General features: G+C 39.1%; 4 protein-coding genes across 7 annotated transcripts in view; 2 read left to right on the top strand and 2 right to left on the bottom strand.

The window, feature by feature from the left end:
* The window catches only part of LOC131108537 (protein disulfide-isomerase TMX3-like), a 137,744-nt gene extending 137,360 nt beyond the window's left edge, over window positions 1–384 (top strand). For all 4 annotated transcript variants that reach the window (XR_009120480.1, XR_009120479.1, XR_009120477.1 and 1 more), the window contains one exon: window positions 307–384. The gene's annotated coding sequence lies outside the window, so the exon portion shown is untranslated. The remainder of the gene's footprint in view (window positions 1–306) is intronic.
* On the bottom strand, window positions 4–11,016 carry pck2 (phosphoenolpyruvate carboxykinase 2 (mitochondrial)). Its single transcript, XM_058059555.1, has 11 exons — window positions 10,867–11,016; window positions 6,491–6,694; window positions 6,237–6,421; window positions 5,055–5,125; window positions 4,842–4,977; window positions 4,384–4,571; window positions 4,149–4,311; window positions 3,862–4,077; window positions 2,657–2,794; window positions 2,351–2,446; window positions 4–1,007 (listed from the first exon to the last, which is right to left on the bottom strand). Exons 1-11 carry the CDS (start codon window positions 10,896–10,898, stop codon window positions 538–540), a joined length of 1,899 nt encoding a protein of 632 aa, XP_057915538.1. The 5' UTR covers window positions 10,899–11,016; the 3' UTR covers window positions 4–537.
* A 372-nt stretch (window positions 11,017–11,388) lies between these two features.
* On the bottom strand, window positions 11,389–21,149 carry LOC131108540 (fat storage-inducing transmembrane protein 1). The gene is made up of 4 exons (XM_058059561.1): window positions 19,526–21,149; window positions 15,537–18,450; window positions 14,141–14,192; window positions 11,389–12,000 (listed from the first exon to the last, which is right to left on the bottom strand). The coding sequence occupies exons 1-2, from the start codon at window positions 19,930–19,932 to the stop codon at window positions 17,811–17,813; spliced, it is 1,047 nt and encodes a 348-aa protein (XP_057915544.1). The 5' UTR covers window positions 19,933–21,149; the 3' UTR covers window positions 11,389–12,000; window positions 14,141–14,192; window positions 15,537–17,810.
* psme1 (proteasome activator subunit 1) lies at window positions 13,684–17,717 on the top strand. Its single transcript, XM_058059563.1, has 11 exons — window positions 13,684–13,920; window positions 14,151–14,183; window positions 15,029–15,091; window positions 15,177–15,287; window positions 15,361–15,406; window positions 15,576–15,673; window positions 15,908–15,976; window positions 16,049–16,116; window positions 16,189–16,243; window positions 16,337–16,423; window positions 17,521–17,717. The coding sequence occupies exons 1-11, from the start codon at window positions 13,882–13,884 to the stop codon at window positions 17,599–17,601; spliced, it is 750 nt and encodes a 249-aa protein (XP_057915546.1). The 5' UTR covers window positions 13,684–13,881; the 3' UTR covers window positions 17,602–17,717.
* Window positions 21,150–21,265: the final 116 nt, after the last annotated feature.

The following is a 21,265-nucleotide window of genomic DNA, read 5'->3' as shown; positions in this document are numbered from 1 at the left end:
TGATTCTTTAAAAATGATTTTTTTATTGTGTGACCCATTAGTTTTACATGAACAAGTTGATAAAAGGCACTTAAGTTATTCATTCTTTGCAATACAAATGAAATACAAATATTTAAAAATACCTGAAGAAACTCTTTTCGGTCCAACATTTTCACATATTTGCATAGAAACATCACCTGAAATTACTTAAAAAGACAAAAAAGGAATGCACTCTGACATTGCTGCTGTTTTATAGTCGATGAAAAATATTTGGACCTAAAGGTTTACTTTGGTGTTTTTTTTTTTTTTTTTTTACAAATCCTGCAGATGCCTTCTGGGGTACAGCTTGTAAACGTTAGCATCCTCGGTGCTAACGTGGAGCACTACGCAGCCACGTTGGAATTACTATCAAGTACACAAGGGAGGTATTGCATTGTTGATTATTAGCTTTTCCTGTCTCCTACTCCTCAAGTGCCGCTGGGTGGGGTTTCACACACGTGGCCGACGGGCAGTGTTTAGTGTGAGAAGCCCCACCCGGTGGCGGCGTCATGCAGGCTATTAATTGTGCACCCTGTCCTCCAGAGCCTTCAGCTGAGCCTCCACCTTATCAGGAAGGTCGGCCCCGACCTGCTGGCTGAAGTACGCCCTCAGCTCCTTGGTCTCGTTCTGCCAGAAGTCCCGCGGCACGTCGAAGAGGGCGCCCATGTCCACACCGCCACCCAGGCCGCGGGTGTCGATGGCGCCATCCTGCGGCAGCCAGCCGATGGCGCTCTTCTTGGCGGCCTCGTCGTCCCGCCCTCGGCCGCAACGCTTGAAGATCCACTCCAGCACGCGGGCGTTCTCGCCGAAGCCCGGCCAGAGGAAGGCGCCGCTCGCCGGGTCCTTGCGGAACCAGTTGACGTGGAAGATCTTGGGCAGGTGAGTGGGGGCCTTTCTGTTCTCCATGCTCAGCCAGTGGGAGAGGTAGTCGCCGAAGTTGTAGCCGAAGAAGGGTCGCATGGCGAACGGGTCGTGCATAATCACCTTGCCTGGTAAGAACATCTGCTAAGTATGGCTGGCCTTAAAGGGAAAGTGCACTTTTTTGCCCGTCATTCACAATCCTTGTAAATGTAGAGTAAGGCTTTTTCAGGACATCATGCATAGTTAGGCTTTTTCCATGATTTTGGACTATCATGTCCGAAAAAATGCCTTCAATGTTTTAGACATGATGTATAGTGAGGCTTTTTTGCATGTTTCTGGACTTAATAATATCATGGCCAAAAAAATGCTAAAAAAAAAAAAGCCTTACTATAGTAAGGCATTTTTTTATAGTAAGGCATTTTTTTATAGTAAGCATTTTTTTTTGGACATGATGTATAGTAAGGCATTTTTTTTGGACATGATATTAAGTCCAAAAACATGCAAAAAAAAAGGCCTTAGTATAGTAAGGCTTTTTTGGACATGATGTATAGTAAAGCATTTTTTTGGACATATTAAGTCCAAAAACACGCAAAAAAAAAAAAAAACAGGCCTTACTATACATCATGACCAAAAAAGCCTTACTATACTAAGGCCTTTTTTTGCATGTTTTTGGACTTAATAATATCATGTCCAAAAACATGCAAAAAAAAGCCCAAAATCATGTCCAAAAAATGAAAAAAAAATGCCTTACTATACATCATGTCCAGGCCTTTTTTTTTGCATGTTTTTGCGCTTAATAATATAATGTCCAAAAACATGCAAAAAAAAAAAAGCCTTACTATAGTAAGGCATTTTTGGACATGCAAAAATAAATTGGAAAAAAAAGCCCAAAATCATGTCCAAAACATGAAAAAAATGCCTTAGTATGGTAAGGCTTTTTTTGTGCATGTTCTTGGACATGATTTTGGGCTTTTTTTTCAGTTATTTTTGCATGTCCAAAAATGCCATACTATAGTAAGGCTTTTTTTTTTTGCATGTTTTCAGACATAATATTATTAAGCCCAAAAACATGCAAAAAAAAGCCTTACTATACATCATGTCCAAAAATACCTAACTATAGTAAGGCTTTTTTTTTTTTGCATGTTTTTTGACCTTATAATATCATGTCAAAAAAACTTGCTAAAAAAACCTTACCATTGTTAGGCATTTTTGGACATGATGTATAGTAAGGCTTTTTTTGCATGATATTATTGAGTCCAAAACATGCAAAAAAAATAGTAAGGCCTGTTTTTTTTTTTTGCATGTTTTTGGACTTAATATCATGTCCAAACGACATGCATTGTAACTTGTTTTCTCACGTTATAATACACAGAAAAGGGAAAGAAATATATATTCATATTTCACATAAGGATTGCGAATGATGGGCAAAATAAAGATTGCAACCCCCCCCAAAAAAATTGCGCTAGTGTACCTTTATGCTCAGCGGCCGCTGTGGCCTCTGACCTCATGGCGGCGCCAACAAACACGCCATGCTGCCAGCTGAACGACTCGTACACCAAAGGGACTCCTGGTGAGATCCAAAAAAATAGCACAATACATCCAACATTTGGAATTTTTTTTATCTTGACCCATATCTGCAGTAATTTTCATAAAAATTCCAACTTTGTTTTTCATAATATTATGCCAACTTTACTAATATTATGCTGTCATGTATGTGTTGCAGATCTGCAGACACTGAAGTGTCACAGACGTGACGGCAACAACGAGCAGCACCCACCCTGCGGCCTGCGACCGCCAAAGATGATGGCGTCGATGGGGACGCCCTCTTCGCTTTCCCACAGCGGGTCGATGATGGGGCACTGAGCAGCCGGCGCACAGAAGCGGGAGTTTGGGTGGGCGCAAGGAGTGCCACTTCCTGTTGACAACCAGGAAAGGAAAAGCGGAAGACAATTGTGAGGTAATTGGGGAGGGGGTTTCTTCAGGGTGGAACCGCTGCTCCTTCACATCGAGAGGAGCCAGATGATATGTCTTGGCCACCTGGTTTGGGAGGTGTTCAGGACATGTCGTCTTATGGCTCCTCTGGATGTGAAGGAGCAGCGGCTCTACTCTGATCTCTTGGTCATCTTTGGCCACCCCACTGAGTACAGTCTATGGACCCGTGTTCCATAGCGTGTTTGTATGTTTGTCATTTCAACAGGTGGACGTTGAGCAAACATCAAATCTGCGTCATTCTCTCAGAAAACCCTGACAAGGGTTCCAAAGTCTCAATGGTTCGGCCTGAGGTGATGGGTGATTTATGCTTGTATTTGAATTGTACGATTAATTTAAGATAGATAATCTAAACTAAGATAATCTAAGATAAGTTAATCTAATCTAAGTTAAATTAATCTAAGATAATCTAAGTTAATATAATCTAATCTAAGTTAAGATAATCTAAGTTAAGATAATCTAATCTAAGTTAAGATAATCTAAGTTAATATAATCTAATCTAAGTTAAGATAATCTAAGTTAAGTTAATCTAAGTTAAGATAATCTAAGATAAGTTAATCTAATCTAAGTTAAGATAATCTAAGTTAATATAATCTAATCTAAGTTAAGATAATCTAAGTTAAGATAATCTAATCTAAGTTAAGATAATCTAAGTTAAGATAATCTAATCTAAGTTAAGATAATCTAAGTTAAGTTAATCTAAGTTAAGATAATCTAAGATAAGTTAATCTAAGTTAAGATAATCTAAGTTAATATAATCTAATCTAAGTTAAGATAATCTAAGTTAATATAATCTAATCTAAGTTAAGATAATCTAATATAATCTAATCTAAGTTCAGATAATCTAAGTTAAGTTAATCTAATCTAAGTTAAGTTAATCTAATCTAAGTTAATATAATCTAAGTTAAGTTAATCTAGGTTAATATAATCTAATCTAAGATAATCTAAGTTTAGTGTTTTGAGGAGAGTGAACGTCAGAGAGATAGATAATACCTTGGTTCCAGGGTTTGCCGTGCCAGTCGGTCAAAGTGACGTCACGAGCAGGGGGGTCCAAACCCTCCCACCACACGCCGCCATCACTGGTCTCACCAACGTTGGTAAACACGGTGTTCTTGGCGATGGTGCTCATGGCGTAAGGGTTGGTCTTGTCTGAGGTTCCCGGAGCCACGCCGAAGAAACCATTCTCGGGGTTGATTGCTCTCAGCTTCCCTGCCGTGGGGGGGGGAGAAATTAAAATTGAAATGAAATAGAGCCAGGCGAAGAGGTTCAAATCTTCTCACCTTGGTTGTCGAATTTCATCCAAGCGATGTCATCCCCCACACACTCCACCTTCCAGCCTGGCAGCGACGGCTTCATCATGGCCAGGTTGGTTTTCCCGCAGGCGCTGGGGAACGCCGCCGCGACGTAACGCTTCACTCCCTGAGGGTTGGTGATGCCCAGGATCTGAGGAGGGAACATTTCAAAAGTCATCCCCCATTCTCTTATTGTTTACCTCACTTTTGTGTCCATCCTTACCAGCATATGCTCCGCCAGCCAGCCTTCATCCTTGGCGATACGGGAGGCGATGCGTAGGGCGAAACACTTCTTCCCCAGCAGGGAGTTTCCTCCGTAGCCGCTGCCGAACGACAGGATCTGCCTGGTGTCCGGCAGGTGGGAGATCAGCACCTTGTCTGGGTTGCAGGGCCACGCGTTCACCAGAGGGGCTGACAACAGGAAAAGAATCAATACCATTCAAAAACTATCTTGGAGATGACAAACAATAAATAAAGCTACAAATTTGGATATGTGTCTTATGTAATGTGTGCAAAGTTCGTTTAAATCAGAAACATGCATAATAATTCACCGATATTTTACTTATTTCTATGCATTGAGGTCAAAGTGCATATGTACATTATCTCTACATTGAGGAACATCGTACAAATTACTACAATACACACTTCAGGTATGTCCCGTGTTGTGTTTGTGTTGCGTACCTTTCAGTGGAAGAGGTCGTCCTAAAGAGTGCTGACAACGAACAAACTCCACTCCCTCCGCCAGCTTATTGAGAACAGGCGTGCCCATACGAGTCATGATGCCCATACTGGCTACAACATACGGCGAGTCCGTCACCTTAAAAGGAAGAATACCAACGTTTTTATTCATTTGACAGCAATTTTACCTTGAAAAAAAAAATTTTAAATATGTACCTGGACGCCATATTTGGCAAGAGTGGAACCCACTGGACCCATACTGAAAGGAATCACGTACATGGTGCGGCCTGGAGAGTGGAGGGAAACAACAAACAATTTTCAAACGCTACATTTTGAGAAAAAAAAACACATTTGTACATATATTTATATCCATTAAATTCATCACATAGCAACTTAACACTCATATATACATACATACATACATGATAAATACACATATATGTATCAATACAAGTTTTAACATTTTAGAACTCATTATCATCTGACAAGATAAGAAGGTAAGCTGCATAAAAAAAGCCTGCCAGAAAGAGGCTGATGTCATCGCAGTGCCCGCATTTGCCAATAAATGCATTGCTCAGACGTTAAATTCGTATCGGTACCCGTTTGTACATTTCTCAGGTTTCCTCACTGACTCGCAAGCGTATTGATATAATTAGTACTTTCGAAGTACAGTGTTGTCATAAGATTAGAATGTAGCCATAAATTAGCCGTAAGGTTCAAAGTTCAAAGTAAAAAGTGGTTGCTAACACACTGGAAATAACAGTACTCAGAGTTCCTTAGCCTTTTACACAGAACCTAGCAACATGGCGATGGATTACCAAAACAGTTTTACACAAGCGGTTCAGATACTAGACTACCCAAGCCTGAATATTGCCGGCTGACATTGTTGACACTATTGTGTCCTTACTAATGGTACTCACAGAGTTCCTTAGCCTTTTACACAGAACCTAGCAACATGGCGACGGATTACCAAAACAGTTTTACACAAGCGGTTCAGATACTAGACTACCCAAGCTTGAATATTGCCGGCTGACATTGTTGACACTGTATTGTGTCCTTACTTACTAACGGTACTCAGACAGAGTTCCTTAGCCTTTTACACAGAACCTAGCAACATGGCGACGGATTACCAAAACTGTTTTACACAAGCGGTTCAGATACTAGACTACCCAAGCCTGAATATTGCCGGTTGACATTGTTGACACTGTATAATGTCCTTACTTACTTAGCCAAAACTGTGTGAAAGGGGCTACGGTGCCTTTTTTACATGTGCTTTCTTTATTGCTATTGCTATTGCTATTGCTATTCCCGTGTTGTATACTGCATATGGTAATCACATCAAATGAAAGTACTGTGTAAAAGTACTCAGGTTTTCTTGACACAAGTTGGCCAACTTACCTGCCATGCATCCAGGGAAGCGGTCCTGTCTCGCCTTCTGCCAGTCCGACTCGCTCATCCAGCTGCCCAGCTGGCTCTTCACCCCCCCAGCAGGGATGGGGATGGTGTCCCTTTGGTTCTTGGTCACGATCACCGTCTTGCTCTCCACCCGGGCCACGTCCTTCGGGTCCGTACGTGCCAGCCAACTGTCAAAGACGCACGCAATGAGCCGTGTGATGTCAATCAAGTCTATTACCGGGATCTACGTTCATTACCAGTTGTCATATTTGGGGAGACGCTTCACCATCCCTTCCTTCTCCAGGCCTGCCAGGATGGCGGCCGTCTCCTGCGGCGTCCCCGTCACTACATGAACGCCGCTGGGCTTGCACTCGTCCACCGCGCCCTTGACAAACTCTGCCACCGCGGGGGGCAGCGAGGGGATGGAGGCTAGGGACCGGACCCCGACACTGGTCCCCTTTCTGAAATGAGAAATACAGTAGATCTTTGAGTGTTAGAGGGCAGGACAACCATCTGTTAAATAGACAATCTATGTACTGTACAGTTCTTCAGGCCAATCTGATTAAATGAGAAATGATGGCGCTTTGCTTGCAAATTGTTAAATCAATAAATTAATGTGGAAAATGATCAAATAAATATTATTTAAAAATGAATGAGTCGCATAAATATTCATATGTATGTTAATTAAAAAAGCTTCTGGGCTGAGCTAATAAAGACACATTAGAAGAATAAAGTACATTGAGATGACATCCAAAGCTGGCCAAATGGCTGTTTATGTGTGGGTGTGTGTGTTTGTGGTTAATACACATTACAAAGCGGGTCAGGCGGCATACATAAATGACACATCTACATGGTGCTGTGCAGAGTATGAATGAATCTGTACTATAATCCTTGTAATGTACGGTGTATACACACCACTCCAAAAAACTTGCAATATTGTGTCATGTATAACAGTTTTTTTTCTATTATTTCTATTATTTACAACTTTTCGTATACTTCTCGTACTATTACAAAAATAAAGTCTGAAAATTACAAGACAAAAATCGGAATATTACGAGACTAAAGTCATATTTTTATTTAATTTAAATTTACAAAGTTGTACATTTACAAAAAAACGTAGTAAGATTACGTGTCATGTATTATGATTTTTTTTTCTCAGTTGTATTCATTACTTTACTCTCATAATATTATGGTAATGAGTTCATGAAAAAAATAAAGAATAAAGGCGGACATTTATGACAACGTGTCTCCCGTGTCGTTATTTCTTGTATTATTTCAGACTGTACTCTCCTAATATTTCTAGAATAAAGTCGAAATTAACAAGAAAAATTTTTAAAAATTACAAGAGAAAAGTCAGACATTTATGTGAAAAAAATCGGAATATTATGAAAATAAAGTTGTAAATTTACAATTAAAAAAACTTGTAAAAATTACAACAATAAAATTGTAAATTTAAGAGAAAAATGTTGTACAATTATATAAAAGGATTTTTTTCTCGTCATATTCATGTCATAAAATTGCAAGAAAAAAAACCCTAAGAATTACATAAATAAATAAATAATAATAATAAGACAAAAAAATTGAATATTATGAGAATAAATTCATGAATTTACAAGACAAATACCGGTTCATATAAATATATATTCCATAACAAAAACAGAGGCTGTGAGAGGAAAAACAGACATAAGACAAAAAAAGCATCCCAGTGACAGCCCTCGGGGTTCAAACTCGCCCTGAACAGGTGATGATGTGCAACGTGCCGCTTGTTTAAAAAAAAAATGATGAGCGTGCATTTGCTGGTGAACCCTGTACAGCAAAACAATGAGAGACTAAAGGAGAAGCCTGTTGTGTTTATTCCAGCGCTTGTTTTGTCTACAGGTTGCAAAGCAGGTTGTTCTGTGTTAATGCTTGTGGTTTCCTCTCAATGGCCACGCCTAGCACTCGGAGTAGGGCCATCTTTGTTTTTTTGTTTTTTTTTTACACAACTCTTCAACCAAATATTCATTATCATTTAGCCACATTCTATTTATAAATCACATAAATCATTGTGGAGTGATTTAATCGACTTCATACCACATAATAATAATACTTAATAATACTAATTTTCTACCGCTTATTCTCATTTGGGTTGCGGGGGTGTTGGAGCCTATCCCAGCTGTCTTCGGGCCAGAGGCGGGGTACACCCTGAACTGGTCGCCAGCCAATCACAGGGCACATATAGACAAACAACCATTCACACTCACATTCATACCTATGGACAATTTGGAGTTGCTAATTAACCTAGCATGTTTTTTTTGGAATGCGAGAGGAAACCCTTGCATGTACAGATCCACACAGAGATGGCCGAGGTTGGAATCGAACTTGGCTCTCCTAGCTGTGCGGCCTGTGTGCTAACCACTTAAACACCGTGCAGCCATAATAACACTTATTTAATTATGATTGAACACGGGCAAACAAAACGAACGTGATGATAACCATAGAGCCAGAAACGGGACATACTCTGACAATGTGTATTACATTACGCAAGTGAGGGAGAAAATCTAAAGCTCGCCGTGCACCGACCTTAAACGCATCACCAAATCAGGCAAGGAAATAAGGTACTCGGCGCTTATCAATGGGGCACAATGTTCACTTCACAGAGCAAATAGACATGCAGAAAAACAAACCACAAAAATGACAGGAACATCAGGAGTTTCCTGTCATTAAACACACACACACACACACACACACACACAAACACAAGGCTAACATTTACTTTCATCACAAAGCTTGCAGGGAGGAAGCAGTAAAGAGAAAGAATGATGTCCTCATATCACCTTCTCTGGGAGCAACCAACTGCTGTTATTTGGCATTCAAAAGACCTTCTCTCTGGTTTAACAAGTTTCAAGCTGCATTGTAGCTCACTGCCAAGTAAGATGTCAAAACACTTCTTCATTAACACTTCACAACAACGACAACAACGACATTGGATGGGGAATACACAATTTCACAGTAAAGGGTTAAATATGGCCACGGAAATGACATCAGAGATTTAAAACCTCTTTAAAAACACCAAAAATCATCAAGTCATATAGAGGATCTATAGATAAGCACCTACTGTAAAAACACTACACAAAGATCCTCTATATAACAGGAGAACCTTGCCGTGTTTAGGAAACATGATTAAAAATTCTCTAAGGACCTACTAAAAATTGCTAGTCAAAGATCACGTATACAGTATGACAAAGTTCTGCTCTTTTTAAAGACTGTGCAGAAACACAAGTCAAAGATCCTCTATATAACAAGGGAACTCGTCAAAGAGGACATACTAAAAAGGTCAAAGATTATTTATACACCATGAAAGGAAAGCGCTGCTGTTTTTAAGCACCTACTGTAAAAACACTAGTCAAAGATCCTCTATATAAAACAGGCAAAACCTGCTTTTCTTAGGAATATGTTGTGAAAACGCAATCATAAATCCTTTTCGACTGGAAAACAGTGCTTTTAAGGACCCACTAAAAGTACTGGGTCCTTTTAAGGACCCACTAAAAGTAGTTGGGTCCTTAAAAGCACCGTTTTCCAGTCGAAAATGATTTATGAAACATAAAAAAACAGTGCTTTAGTGGGTCCTCTTTGACGAGTTCCCTTGTTATATAGAGGATCTTTGACTTGTGTTTCTGCAGAAAGTCTTTAAAAACAGCAGAACTTTGTCATACTGTATACATGATCTTTGACTAGCAATTTTTAGTAGGTTCTTAGAGAATTTTTAATCGTGTTTCCTAAACACGGCAAGGTTCTACTGTTATATAGAGGATCTTTGACTAGTGTTTTTACAGCAGGTGTTTAAAAACAGTACAGCTTTCCTTTCATGGTGTATAAATAATCTTTGACCTTTTAGTAGTCCTCTTTGACGAGTTCCCTTGTTATATAGAGGATCTTTGACTTGTGTTTCTGCAGAAAGTCTTTAAAAACAACAGAACTTTATCATACTGTATACAGGATCTTTGACTAGCAATTTTTAGTAGGTCTTTTGTCGTATTTCCTAAACACGGCAAGGTTCTCCTGTTATATAGAGGATCTTTGAGTAGTATTTTTACAGTATGTAATTAAAAACAACAGAGCTTTATTTTCTTTTTTTTATAAGTAGGTCCTTAAAACTAACACGGATGTTGTTTTTTTCCGGCAGATTCCTAAAAATACCAGTTATCCTGTTATATAGAGGATCTTTGGCTAGTTGTTTTTGCGGTGTGTGCTTAAAAACAGGAGTTCTTCAGTAATATATAAGATCTTTGACCAGTTTTCCGATAATTTAGATATGACAGGATTCCGTAGAAATATCAGTGTTCCTCTCATGGAGAGGATCTTTGACTAGGGAATACACATTGCTAATGTAAATAAGTTAAAAATATTATTTGAACACTAAATATTTTTTTAAGAATTATAAATAATAAGTATAGAACTGTTTTACTTAAAACTGCACAATATTTCACACACTGACACCCAGCGAATATGCTGAGTAAGACTATATTGAAGCGAATGAGGCGTTCAGGGTAATATTCAGAGTCTGAAAACACGACCACTGTTAAATGCATCAAAAGGTTCGCAAAAGAAGAGTTAAATAAAACGTCATAAAAAAAAAGTCGAATTCGCTTACCTTCGTATAGCTCCCAGAATAAGACAAGACATCCTCGGCGGCAGAAAAGTCGACAAAAATGAGTCAAACGAAGTGAAGGCGCATGGAAGCTATCGAAAGGCAGCGGCTTCGAGCTAGTCACTCTTCATATCTGTGCTCGGAGAGAGGACCTTGCACTTTGCTCAGCGTGGACATTCACACGGACACCTTGATGTCAGCAGCACGGTGGATGTTAAAGTCAACCCTGTGGGTAGATAGATAGACAGACAGATAGATAGATAAGTAGATAAATAACTTGGGGAAAGTCAGACCGGAGCTTCAAACATTTAAACGCACCGGCTGTTTTCATTCACCCGGATGACGTACAGCTGGGTTTCCTCCGCAGGGGGGAAAAAAAAAATACTCAAAAAGTTGACTTCCATGCAAGTTGTGCTCTTATTGTTCTCCAAAGCAGCGGTGCGGCTGACGCAAGTCTCCAGAGTTCCTACAACAGCAGCAAGAGGAGGAACAGCAGCAGTACAGATGTACAGAAGGAGCCTGCAAATAGCGTGGAGGCAGAACCCGGAAACAGATGCATGACGTGTTAAAAAACAAGACGTAAAGTGAAAAAAAGAAAACGAAATAAACTTTTAAATAGTTCATCACATTCCAAGCATGCAGTAAGTGCATTGGTATTTAGGTGTGTTGCTGTTTTGTGTGTGTTTGTTTAGAAAGACGTTTTTAAATGGGAAGCTGAAGTCGAATCAACAGCGCCTCCGCTGGTGAGAAAAAGTAGTGCAGTCAATTTTGTCACAATTGCTTCAAAACAATAAATGAATGATTTATATGACCCCTATTTTTTTGCTATTTCATATTTTTCTGCTGTATCTCTACTCTAATGCTCAGCAGAGACTTTAGCTTGTTGATAACTTGTATTTAATGCAATGGACGCTTAAACGGCCACCCCTACTTATACTTCTATATTACTGTATTATCATTCATAGTAGCAATGCCATAGTAATAATAATCATATTTATACCTGTTTCATATTTAGGCCTAATAATATGATCTTGTTTTGCTTGTGGTGTTATGCTACTGTAAAGTCATGTTGTTGAAGTTGCTGCTAAAACAAGGGAGCTGTTGAATTAAAATCCCAAAAAAGTGCCTTATTGTGAGCTGCCATTTGTTAAGAGAGTGAGAGGAAATGCATGGGTGGGGGTTGGGGGGGGGCAGACAGAAGAATTTATACAGGACATGAGAGATAAGCACGCAGCATGTCTGGTCAGAAGATGGTGCTAAAATGGCTTCCAGTTTACAAATAATATTAATGCTTTCTTTCGCTTCTTTGGCAGAAATCAGTAAATTAATCAGTAAATTAAGTTTACTTTCTTACTTTCTACTACTATCGATGACTAGCATGTAAACTGACATGTGCTTGTCTGCAACGTAGACCGACCAATGACTGTTTTCAGTAGTAATTATGAATTAAAAAATAAAATACTGGCCCCATGCAATAAAGACATGCATAACTGGTTTTGTCACAGCATAAACTGCACATGACTACCCGCTCGGCATGTGCTTAACCAAATCACGTCGAGCCACTTTTGCATGTCTTTGTGACTTGCAGACGAGGAGGGAAAACACCCCAGTGTGTGCGACCTTTGGGCTAAGCGGCGACAGTGACACGCGGGACTAACTATCGGCTACAGAGTTTGAATACACAGCTTAATCGAATCAAAGAATCAACAAATAATGGTCCTCTCGCTGCAGTGCAAACAAGCACGGTACCTTTGCCCTTTGGGTGCCTACATGAATAATAACACACGTTTAATGAGTGACTTATTGATGTGTCGCGTGTGTGCACACAAACATGTTATTTCAAGTTAAGTTAGTCTTCTACTCATTCATAGAGACTATTGCTCTATTATTCCACATCAATATTATTACAAATACTACAATTTGTGATCTTCAATACAGGATTTATGATTGATGTTACCATTTAAATACTCATGCATGTGATACGTTCAATAACTGTTGTCAGTGGGAGGTGCCGACAGCTTTTTTTTTTTGTTCTTTGTTTGTTTTTAGCAGCAGCAGACCCCCAGGTGAAAGACACCATGTGACAGCGCCTGATAGCTCACATGTGAATGAGTTTAAGCATAACATTGTATGTATATTTGTCTTTATGCATCTTTAAGTACCTTTTACACAGCTACAGAGCATATAAATATACAAAATAAGAAGCGTAATGAATAAACTGGTAGATTTTGTACACAGGAAGTGAAGAAACTATTAGTACTTAGTACAAAAACATGCTAAATTATGAAGCTGTAAACAATGTGTTTGAAATAATCTATTAAATATATATTATTTATATTAAATAATATATATATATAATATAATAATATATATTAAATAATATATATTAATATATTTTAATTATAATAATTATAAATAATTAAATAATTATTAATATATGTAATCTATTAATCTATTAAATATATTATATAATAATATATGTATATTAAATTATATATATAATATAATAATATATATTAAATTATATATTAACATATTTTAATAATAAATAATTATAAATAAATATGTTTTAATTTTAATAAATTATGTAATAATCTATTAAATAATCTAGTAACATACTCTGGCTGTAGTCCTCTTTGTAGATGCCAAAATATTCACCAAATAAATGTATGTTTATCAATAAACTACATTGGTTTGGTTTTAGTATTTTCTATAAACAGGTAAAAGGTCATTTTCGAATAATTCCCCCCTGGGAAAACTGCCACCAACGTCGTAAAAAAGCGATTAAAGGGACTAGAACTGCAAGTCCCATGATGCCCCGGGGGGTGGAGTGCGGAAGTTATTTTCGTAAAACTTTCGTTTTCAGTTTTACTGCTGAGTAATTGAGGCTTTCCTTTTGTGTGGCGTTGAATTTCCGAGAAGGGTCGGGATTTTCCATCTCTCTAACAACACTCACTTGAAATATCGACTAATTTAAAACGATATTTCGTGTTCAGTGGGTCTGAGTTTAGAAGCGCCATGGCTGCTATGGATATTAGCATCGAGGCGAAGCAACAGGTGAGTTATACCTATATATGCCATATATATATATATATATATTTATTAATGTGATTTGGATGTTTTTAAATACTGTAAAACTGCACCTCATTTGAGACAACTTGTTGCTAAATGTTTATACAGCTACACAGCAGGGGTCATGTAATGCGAGCCGTTTGAGTTGTGTAATGGTAGCCACGCAGTGACACAATAAAGATACTTTTACATGACATGATCTTACCTCGTTGCAGGTGGATGACTTCTCCAAGAAGCTCACCAAGGAGGTAACAGACCTGTTGGAAAACATATTTATTATATTACTTTTTGCTGTTGTATTGTTTTTATGCTACTTGGATTCCACAGCTAATCTTAACCTGCAGATAAAGAAATGGGCAGTAGTAGCGGATAGACGGCCACTAGGGGGCGCACTCGCTTCCAAAACAGGAGGAGACGAAAAACCGAAGAAGAAACACGTATTGTTTTTAGTTTTTTTTTCAACTAAACCCTAAAAATATTCCTAACATTTAAACTATTAATAAATAAATCCAAAAAATGATTAACATAGTTTAAAAATCTAATTCCCTAAATTTAATGTTGATTTTAGATGATTTTAGTATCTACCACGATCTTTTACAATATACATTTGTAGTGCCTTAAATATGTTTAAACAAATTAAAGGCAATATCATTAAATCATTCAATAATCTTGAACATTTTCAAGTAAAACTAATATCGCTATTGGCAATACTGGCCTTGTATATAGTACTTGCTATCAGGACGATATAAAAAATTGCAGTTTACTCACCCATCCTGTAGATACACTAAGAGCAAGAGAAAGCAGTAGGGGATATATGCCACTAGAGGGCGCACCTTCTCCAAAAAGAGGTGATGAAGAAACATTAGAGCTATTATTAGTAATATAAGTCATTAGTATTTCTAATTTAAATCACTATATTCATTTAAGATTTGCCATAGTCCAAATAGCTACTGGCATAATCCAGTGTGTAAAAATGTGAATAAGTATATTGTGGCTTTTTTAATATATTTTTTAGATTTGACAAAATGTCCAAAGCTGTCAAAAAATTAATAATTGTAAAACATTTTTCTTCTTCTTTTTGTGGGAAATAAAGGCGGAAGAACTGGTCTCGACATTTTTCCCCCAGAAGATTGAAGAGCTGCAAATGCTGCTACAGGTTTGTGTTTACATGATTGCTACACGTATGAAAATGACACCGAATACCCAAAATGAGGCTTTTTCCAAACTATTTTCGAATTCAGTCCTCTTTTAGCGGCAATGACGTGACGTCCCTGAAGGCACCGCTGGATATCCCTATGCCGGATCCGGCGAAGGAGGAAGCCAAACGCAAGAAGAAGGAGGAGAAGGAAAAGGTAAGGAGTTCATGTTTGTTTGGATAATTGCATCATTAAATGTACATTTTGATGTGCTGTCTTTTTGTTATAGAAGGAGGGGAAGAAAGACAAGAAGGAGGAAGAGGAGGATGATTCAGGTGAGTAATATCAAGCTGGAAATTTACAAATCAAGCACGACCGCAGGATTCCAATAACGATATGACTCAGTTGTTGTTGTCATTATTAGTAACCATGTACGTATTATAGTTTAAATAAGCTCTTGATTACCTTATGTTAATCAACATGGGGGATGTTTTCTTGCACCAGGCCCTCCTTGTGGTCCCATTTGCTGCAACGAACGAGTGGAGAAACTCCTGCAAGAAGTCAAGCCTCAGATCCAGACGCTGAAAGAGAAGCTCAACACGGTTAGTCCTGACATTTAGTTGTGGATGGAAAAAAAATATATGAACCCTTCAATCAACACTAACATAGTAAGCATTATTTTGAAAGGCAACTAAAAGAGCTACATTATTGTTTGTTAGCTTTACTGTGTTATTTTGTGACGGGTAACAGTAATGAAAAAGCGTGATGATAGCCATAGCACATGATTGTTGGTACTTCCAGCGTACACAACTATTCACTCACACAATGAATTGCAGGTTTCTATGTGGATACAACTCCAAATCCCCAAAATTGAAGACGGCAACAACTTCGGAGTAGCAGTGCAGGTTCGTTACAGTTCATATTTCTTTTAAATTCCTTTTTTTTTTAACATTTATTTTTTTTTTATTCATTCAAAGGAAAAAGTGTTTGAGATATTGACAAGCTCACGCACCAAAATCGAAGGATTCCAGACTCAGATTTCAAAGTAAGGGCGCCTCTACTAGCATAATTGTTATATTACGCTTACCAGTGTATCACAACAGAGTATTGTTTGCAGGTATTACAGCGAGAGAGGGGATGCAGTTGCCAAAGCATCGAAAACACCCCACGTGGTCAGTACCTTATGTCGTGGAATTACTGGATGTGCTATTCTGTATTAGTTCAAGTTAAACCATACCATGAAAGCATCGTGTCGTGTTCTCCAGGGAGACTACAGGGAGCTTGTTCACGAATTGGACCAGACTCAGTATTTTGAGCTCCGCCTCACGGTGCTGGACATGTGCGCCACATATGTAAGTAAGCGCTACAGCTGCCTTCTATTAAAACACCGCGTTCATACACACACCATTAAAACTGCATGCTCTTGCATTAGATCCACTTTTAGAGATAGGGAGATGATGGCGCTACTGTCTGATGCATCACACTCAGAGATGTTACCTTATTTAGCAACATAAAATGATCTTTCAGTATGATGCACAGCATTCTTCAAAACAATGTTTCCCATAGGAAATAATGCAAAATAAAAATTCAACCGGAGGCGTTAAGGCACACTCGTAATTGTGAGTGTTAGGCGCAAATTGTTTCTCTTTTACATCATTCACTACCTATTACAATTGGTGTACCCCACTTTAATTAAACCAGTTTAAGGCATAACAATACTGATGAGCTGCCACTAGGTGTCACTAGTAACATGCACTACAGGCTTTTATCACACAAAAATAACAACATAATAATTATCTGTTGCAAGTGAGCATCCTAATTAGCTGTGCTGGCAGACAGTGCCAGTCTTACTCCAGCTAAAACTCAATTCTGAATCGCTGATGTCACTTCCTGTCCACACATCTGGAAAACATGATTTGAAACACACACCAGCACGGGTCTTATTTATCTCTTTAATGGCTTATTTTCACAGATTAGATTAGTAATATATGTGTAAAGGTGACAATAGGGGTGCTATATCAAGTCCAGAGTGCTCTAATATTAAAAGATATACATAGAAGGTCATAAACTGATTTTCTATGGTATAACTACACAAATATTGCATTTTTAAATAAGGCATTCTACTTAGGATTGAACCAGTTAACAGTGATAAACGAGGGATTACTGTATTTATTGTTTGTGTAAGGAAGTAATCTTAACTGCACTGAGCCTATTGCAATAAGTTAAATTTCCTGTTCAATGGTTATCATCACCTTTTCCTTCCCTATGTGGTGGCCACCAACCAAATGGAAAAAAATAATTTCATTGATTGGCATCATTTTTGTCCCGCCTTTTTATACGACAGGGGTGCTCTGCTGTGAAAAGGCTGGCCAAAGATCCTCTATATAACAGGAGTGCAAAATACACAAGTCACAGACCTATGACTCTGACGCCTTTGTTCCTCTTTTAGGCGGCACTCTATGACATCATCACCAAGAACTATGCCAAAATTAAGAGGCCTCGGGGAGACTGCAAAGCGCTCATCTACTAACATGAGTAACCGTGCCAGATCAAGGAAGTACAAACGGGCCGCACTGCCATTGTGTATCTTCGCTTTTCTTGTTTATCTTTTCCAACACGTGACAAAATAAAAGAGGATTTCTTGCATTCTGTATGTCATAATCAGTTGTCTGGTGGGATACGTTGGGAATCGAACTCCATGATTTCATGACAGTACTTCTACAGTTGCAAGCAAGCATCCTAATTAGGTGTGCTGGGTGAAATCTCCACTCCAGGCAGACCGGGACAGTGCCAGTTTGGTTTGAGTCGGAACCATCCTTGATAGAGGCCTCTCCATCCTAGGTAGCCAAGAGCTCCTCCTAGCTGCTGCGCGGGGAAATTTGGGAAGTGTGCCAGCACACACAGTAGCAGGAACACCCAGACGGCGAGAAGAAGCACACAGAGGAGGAAAATGAACCTGAGGGGGCCTCCGTGGGGGAACTTTTGTTTGAGGTGATGTCCAAAAACTGACAGCTCCTCCACAAGCAAGAGGCAGCACAAGCAAAGAATGAGAACATCCTGAGATACTTCATATCCTCTCCAAAGCATTTTGGCGTTAAGGCAGGAGGCTTTAGTCTGGTCTTCGTGGAGAAGCAGAAGAGGCTGTGCGGAGTTTGCAGAGCTCTCCTGGCCATGGAGGACGGGCTCATAGCAGGTCCCGGCGGCGTCCTCCAGCAATGTGAGGAGACGCTGGTATCCCAACCAAAGCAGGCCTGAGAGGCCGAGTCGAGAGAGGTGGCGGAGGCAGAGGGAGGCTGAGTGATGGGCTGAGAGGGACAGGAGGATGATGAAAGAACTTGTTAGGGTGCAAGTCCAACCCCAAGTTGAACTGAGGAACTTCCTGTTTGGTAGACATGAGTACATGTTAATGTTCTTCATTAAGTGCTTTACAAAAAACACAAAACGTGTTTAAGAAAACGAATAGTCTATTTATTGACACGGGTTCACTACACCCTTTTTGACCCTCAAACGCCGCCATACATAAGGAAGTGAGTGGCAACGAAAGCTAGCCGACACAATTACAATAAAACAAATATAAACTGACATTTTCTTAAATTGGTTGTTGAACATTTATAGTTCTGTCATACAATTACCACTTCAGGCTATTTCAAACGAGCTATATTAACATTTATAAGTGTTACAGCGGACAGCTAGGTAACGACTAGCTGTTCCGATGCATTATGGGACTCGTAGTATCAGAAGGGCGAGTGAGTGGCAACGGAAGCTAGCCGACACAATTACAATAAAACAAATATAAACGCTGACATTTTCTTAAATTGGTAGTTGAACATTTATAGGTCTGTCATACAATTACCGCTTCAGGCTATTTCAAACGAGCTATATTAACATTTATAAGTGTTACCGCGGACAGCTAGGTAACGACTAGCTGTTCCGATGCATTATGGGACTCGTAGTATCAGAAGGGCGAGCGCGAGAAGGCAAGTTTATACATAAAAAATAATTTTCAGTAATTTTCAAGTAACAGTACACTGTAGGCTAGAAGTTAAACCTTCTACGCAGTCAATTAAGATTGGCTTCACCTTCCCCGCGGCCCAAAACACAGCAATACACGCATGGAAGGATGGCACCATATTTGGCAACAGTAGCTCGCGACTTGGTAGCAAAACCACGTGACTCCTCCCAGCCAGTCAGCACAGACATAAGCCTATCGACCAAATGTAACTATACGTACTTAAAGACGTAATGTATATTTATTATATTTCTACTAAAATGTGCCAATAGCATTTTAACATTTTTTTAACTTTAAAACAAATTATATTATACTGTATATACAGAGGTTTTTGACATGGATGTGAAAAATGAACAATATACTGTATACATATATGTAAGTCATTCAGCTAGGCTAAGCTTCCATTCATAACAATGCCAACAAATAGTAACATAATATGATTTACCTGTAAAGATAGTGGTTGCTGTTTGCAAAGATGCTGTACTTGGACACCCACAAACTCAGCACGGGCCCGACCAGAACCAAAGTGGACAACAATAAGTGGAAATGCCTCCTGAACGCCTCGCTGCCCACAACTCTGCCTGTGAGGTTAGTTACGAACACCAGTGAGGCGTTCAGGAGCCCGAGAAGAAAATTTGCCAGAACGATGAGCCCTGAAACCATCTTGGGAGTCTTCTTCTTGAATGTGGCGTGTGTGTGAATGGAGTTGAACTGTGTGCTATGAGACCGACAGGTGTGAAGGAGAGCACATGGTTTATAAAAATACACCCCCCCATCATCCCCTTTGCCCTTAAAGCCCGCCCCGCCTCCCCCCCTTAAACCTTGAGTGCAGCCATGCTTTAACTCCTTCATGACATTAAACTGTGCCTTAAAAAGAATCCCCGCAATGCATCTTAATTCACATCAACTCACTTCACTTTCTTCTGGAGTCAGCTGTTAAAAGCTAATTTAGGAGATGCATTTGGCGCCGCCAGCAGCTGCGTTTTGTCACCGACGCTTTTTTTTTGTGTCAGCTGTCGTTTCTCGCCGACGCTCATGCACAAAATAGTCATTAGCGCAACTTCTTCACCATTAACTTGTTTTCATTTGCAAAAAATGCCATTCATTGGTTACGCCTCCTCTGTATGAAAGGGGATTGATTACTACAGAGGAATAGCTGTGTAATTTTAGCGCGCTTTAATGGTGTCGCTGCCATTAAAATGACTTTCACATGACTTTGGGAAGTTGGTGCTCGTTGCTGGACCCTTTGAAGAAGTAAACTTAGATCTGTGTCGGGCTTTGTTAAGACAATTATATGTTTTTTTTTTAGTGGTATAATAAAGAGCTTGTTATGGTAGTGGGCTGACAACTACAAGTTCCATGATGCACATGACTTTCGGAAAAAAAATATGGAAAAAAAGCTAAAAAATTCATTCATTCATTCATTTCCTCACGAGGGTTGAGGGTGCTGGAGCCTATCCCAGCTGCCTTCGGGCGAGAGGCGGGGTACACCCTGGACTGGTCGCCAGCCAATCACAGGGCACATATAGACAAACAACCATTCACACTCACATTCATACCTATGGACAATTTGGAGTCACCAATTAACCTAGCATGTTTTTGGAATGTGGGAGGAAACCGGAGTACCCGGAGAAAACCCACGCATGCACGGGGAGAACATGCAAACTCCACACAGACATGGCCGAGGGTGGAATTGAACCCTGGTCTCCTAGCTGTGAGGTCTGCGCGCTAACCACTAAACCGCCATGCTGCCCTGCTAAAACATTAAATAGAAAAAATGAGCAGTGGAGAAAAAGTAATAATATACTGTCAACTATAATACAAAACTGAAATGGAGGCCATTTTGTCTTTAAAAATACATAATTTGTGAGCATATATCTACATGGGTTGGTTTACAAAATGCAAAATATCAAAGTGGCCCTTCTATTTTTTTTAATTTTACCATAAAGTTTGATCACCCCTGATCTACAAGACACATTTTGGTCTTAAAATTGTTAAAAAAAAATACTTATACTGTAGGACATTTTCAACATATTGTGCAGAAAGACCACTTCATGCGGGCTGCATGTCATTCAATTATCAAGAAAGCCTATTAATCAAGTGCAGGGACACGTTTAAAAGTTTTAATGTTACTGTGAAATTGTTTGATAGTGAAATATGAGCTGTGATACAAGCGCCAGAAAAT

Source organism: Doryrhamphus excisus, chromosome 21, assembly GCF_030265055.1.
Source record: "Doryrhamphus excisus isolate RoL2022-K1 chromosome 21, RoL_Dexc_1.0, whole genome shotgun sequence".
Lineage (NCBI taxonomy): Eukaryota > Metazoa > Chordata > Actinopteri > Syngnathiformes > Syngnathidae > Doryrhamphus > Doryrhamphus excisus.
Note: the sequence above shows the minus strand (reverse complement) of the source record. Positions and strands in the feature narration are given on the sequence as shown.